Consider the following 4,131-nt stretch of genomic DNA (forward strand, 5'->3'; position numbering starts at 1 on the left):
TAGACCAGGCTGGTCTCGAACTCACAGAGATCCGCCTGCCTCTGCCTCCCGAGTGCTGGGATTAAAGGCGTGCGCCACCACCGCCCGGCGAGTTGATTTTTTTTCTCTCAGTCAAATTGTTTCTGGATATTCATAACAAAAACCTATTATATGAAATATACTTACTTGATAGTAAGTTTGTGTTTTGAAGGGCTTTTTTTAGAAAGTAAGAGATGGGGTTACCAAAAAAAGTGCTGTTGGGGTAATTGAAACAGGAAACTTTACAACATAGATAGCAGCTCAATAAAAAAATAACCTTATAAATTGCTTTTCTTTTTTTAATGGAGTTTTTTATTGAGCTCTACATTTTTCTCTGCTCCCCTCCCTGCTTTTCCCCTCCCCTTCAACCGTCTCCAATGGTTTCCATGCTCCCGATTTGCTCAGAAGATCTTGTCTTTTTCCCATAAATTGCCTTTTATTAACCTTTAGAGGAGGAACCTTTGCTCTTGGAAAGCCCACCTATTACAGTAACAAGGGCAATGGCACCTGCATGGGACAGAACCTGCTTCTACTTCCAGTACTTACTGTGTAGTCTAAAAACTGGAGAATGTCCTGTGGTGGCCACACACTGTGCCAAATCAATCTTAACCCTTTGAACTGGCCTTGTCATGACTACTATGAGTGCATTTTCCTAACTAGCCACTGGAGGGCACTGTTGTCAAGGATAAGACACACCTGCGGTCCTTAAGGAAGAAAACAAACTTGCTTTCACAGCCTGTTTCTATTTTTCTCCTCTTGACTCAATCAGAATCCACGATCCCTATGATTGCAATAAGAACGATCACGCTGTGAAGATCGTGAACTTTTCCTACAGCGTTGACCTGAGGGTACAGCTAGATGCTTTTTCCTTCAGTGGCTTTCGGACTGTACAGACCCTGGAAGGACAAAAGATCCTGGAGAACTGTTCTTCTCCCTACCAGGTAAGTGGAAGACAAGCCTGAGCAAATACATAGAACATTTCTTAGGTTCTTCCTTACCTCGATGTGCTGTGAAGGCTACTGCCACTGACTTGCCTAGAAAAGATGACCGCATTTCCAAATATTGTGTCACGATGCAACTTAGACGTAGCCATCTTTCTGTTAGCACTCAAGGGTGTAAACATACGTACATATGCAAATACATAACTGAGTAACTTAAGTGCTCCGGCCATTTCTGTTCCTCACCGTCCATGCCATCTCTTATGAATTATTCTCTTTGTTTTCACCCTGCAGTAAAGATAGTATTCTCTGCCCTTTGCACCTCAGACTTGTGAGGATTAAATGCAGGGATGTCTATGAGAAGAGCACTAGGGCAGATGTGAAGTGTCAGTACGATTGTTCTACATGCAGACATCTTCTGAGTTAGCTCTGGTCATAAGTTATTTACTGACTGAACAGGTAGCGTGTACCTGAAGCTGGAGTCTTGTGCTGATGTGATTTGGCAGGTCATCTCTTGTCTTTGGCTGTTAAAAATAATCCCTTAGCCAGGTGGTCGTGACACACACCTTTAATCCCAGCACTTGCCAGGCAAAGGCAGGAGGATCTCTGTGAGTTTGAGGTCAGCCTGGTCTGCAAAGTGAGTTCCAGGACAGGTAAGGCTACACAGAGAAACCCTGATTGCAAAAAACAAACAGTAATGATGATGATGATGATGATGATGATGATGATGATGATGATGATGATGATGATCCTTTTGGTTATCTCTGGCCATTTCTTTGAGGGGCTTCCCCCATCCTGAAAAGATAAGAACATCTACTAAAATATGTCATAAGATACACAGTTAAGCTCTGTCATGCTTTTCAACTCTATAAGTTCATAATAGAAACAGGCGACTTTAGCCCATGGTACGTTTTGTGATTTCAGGTGGATCTGTTGGGTATAGCAGACTTAGCACACTTATTGTTGTTCAAGAGACACCTGCAGGTCTTCCAGGATGGACTCCTCTGGAAACTTAGCCAAAATACTTCTGAGTAAGTACTGTACCGTGCAGGGGTTTCCACCCATCCCAACAGTTCCCCCCCTTTCTCAGCGGTTTCTGCTGTGGAGGTAACCTTAGTTTCCTAAACCAAGTGCTGTAATTCCAGTGATCTCTCTCTACACTTGCTAGAGTATCTGCTGAGCACATAATACAGGGGGAAAGAATTGCTGACTGAAACTAAGGCATAGACTCTCCTTCCTGACTTTCAGGCATGCTGAACCTTGGTATAGCATATAGGAGTTTAGACATTTCTTGGTTTAGAACTATTAGAAACATTTTAGAGAAATAATTTTCTAACCAATTGGTGTTAGTCTTTTTAACAACTATGTTTATCAAAAGTTAATTGTTTTAAGAAGAGAGTTAAGTTTCCAAATTATATACTAACTTTAGACTACATTTATTTAAGGAGTAGATAGGACGAAACCATAGAGCAGCCTCCTCTGGTGCACCCCGGGCTCTGTGGGCCTGTTGTGAATCTGGGAGATAGCATGCCCTCCAGAGGCTTCCCCACAGAAGCTCACCAAGTAATGACTTACTGCCTGCTCTTAAGTTTGTCTTCACTTTAAATCAGAGTTGAAGATTTAGTGCCCCCCCCTTCATCTCCAAAACATTAAGTTGTATTTTCTTCTTTGTTTGGCTTAGAACTTGGTCGATCACATTTGTCTCTTGTATGTATTTTTAAAGTAGGTTTGAGCCTGAGATGGTGGTTCATACCTTTAACCCCCAGCACTTGGGAGGAAGAGGTTCAAAACCAACCAGGGCTAGACAGTGAGACCTTGTCTCAGACAACAGCAATAATAAATAAGTTAATAAAATAGCTTGAAGCCTACTTTAAGATGTTTGGGTCAATAGGCATCTCCAGTTAGCTGTGGACCAGCGAGGTGTAGCTAACACAGGCAGACAGATGGGGTGAGCTGGCCTCTCCTAGCGTCCCTGCCCTCTGTAGCAGAGGGTGTTTTCCAGAAACAGACAACAAGAATGAGTAAGCAAGGTACTTTAATCAAGTTGAGCATTCAGAGAACTGTGAGTGTGACAGACCCCTGAGGTGGAGTCAGGAAAGTTAGAGGGGAAGCAATTTCTTTGTACCGTTCATAGAGGAGAGAGGCCAGGAGACGTTACTGCATCTTAGTGTACACAAGAGATCGCAGGCTTGGGTGAGAGAGTGAGTGGCTTTCCCTTGGTGCATTGCACACCACTTTTGTGGTTCTTCCCTAAACTTCCCACAGCTCTCCAGCCTTAGATCGCTGGGTATTACCCTGTGTCACTTTGGCACATTGATGGACTGCTGGGTTAAACCGAAAGAATTCTAATCTTCATATACCTGATCTTGATAGAAATGATTTTTATATTTTCTTAGGCTAAAGGACGGTGAATTATGGAATAAATTCTTTGTGCGGATTCTGAATGCCAGTAATGAGTCCACAGTGTCTGTCCTGAGGGAGCTCGCAGCAGAAATGAATGGACTTTTTGACACCACATTCCACAGTCACCTGGACAAAGCCTTGTGGAAGGTGGGGAAGGTAATTAGTCCTGGAGCTTTGCTCCTCCAGCAGGACAGACAGACAAGCCCCTCACAGGTCCTTGCCTCCTAAGCTGTGCTGTGTTGTGGGAAGTTGGTCTGCAGCTGCTGTCATTTAATTGCGCACACTTGGACACACTACCAGTTCTTTCTCCAGTTTACTCTGAGTGGCATGGTTTTAACAGAACACTGTCCCGACAGCCTCACCTATTTTACTCAAAATGGGTTCTGTACAAAAGGGTACTTTTTAGCCTGTTTCTACTTTCCCCTCTGCTTTTCTCTTTTGTGATTTTACAGCGTGTACTCTTGCACTCACTGTGTATGTTACAATAAAAAAGTTTTTGTTAAATTTGTACTTCTGGTATTTCATCTACATTTGTAAACTAAGCTGATGAATGGTTTAATTTTGGAAAGGGAGTATTTTACCATGGAAATTTATGTGTCCTGGATTTAGAGCAGCTGCCATCAGGCTATAACGAGCAGCTGGTCGGCCCTTGTTCAGGTGTCTCTGGCCTCGAGCAGATGCCCGAATGGAAACAGGTTATACTATGTGCCCAAGACCAACTTTTCTGAGGTTTCAAAGTTGTGTTTTGCACATGGCTCACATCTGAGTGTTT

At 43.1% G+C, this 4,131-nt stretch overlaps 1 protein-coding gene across 1 annotated transcript in view; it reads left to right on the forward strand.

The window, feature by feature from the left end:
- Bub1b (BUB1 mitotic checkpoint serine/threonine kinase B) overlaps positions 1-3,857 on the forward strand; it is a 57,119-nt gene extending 53,262 nt beyond the window's left edge. The window contains exons 21-23 of the mRNA XM_005364244.1: positions 788-959; positions 1,881-1,987; positions 3,353-3,857. Of these exons, the coding sequence (XP_005364301.1) occupies positions 788-959; positions 1,881-1,987; positions 3,353-3,587 (514 nt within the window). The 3' untranslated portion in view covers positions 3,588-3,857. The remainder of the gene's footprint in view (positions 1-787; positions 960-1,880; positions 1,988-3,352) is intronic.
- Positions 3,858-4,131: the final 274 nt, after the last annotated feature.

Source organism: Microtus ochrogaster (assembly GCF_000317375.1).
Source record: "Microtus ochrogaster isolate Prairie Vole_2 chromosome 14 unlocalized genomic scaffold, MicOch1.0 chr14_random_1, whole genome shotgun sequence".
NCBI classification, from domain to species: domain Eukaryota; kingdom Metazoa; phylum Chordata; class Mammalia; order Rodentia; family Cricetidae; genus Microtus; species Microtus ochrogaster.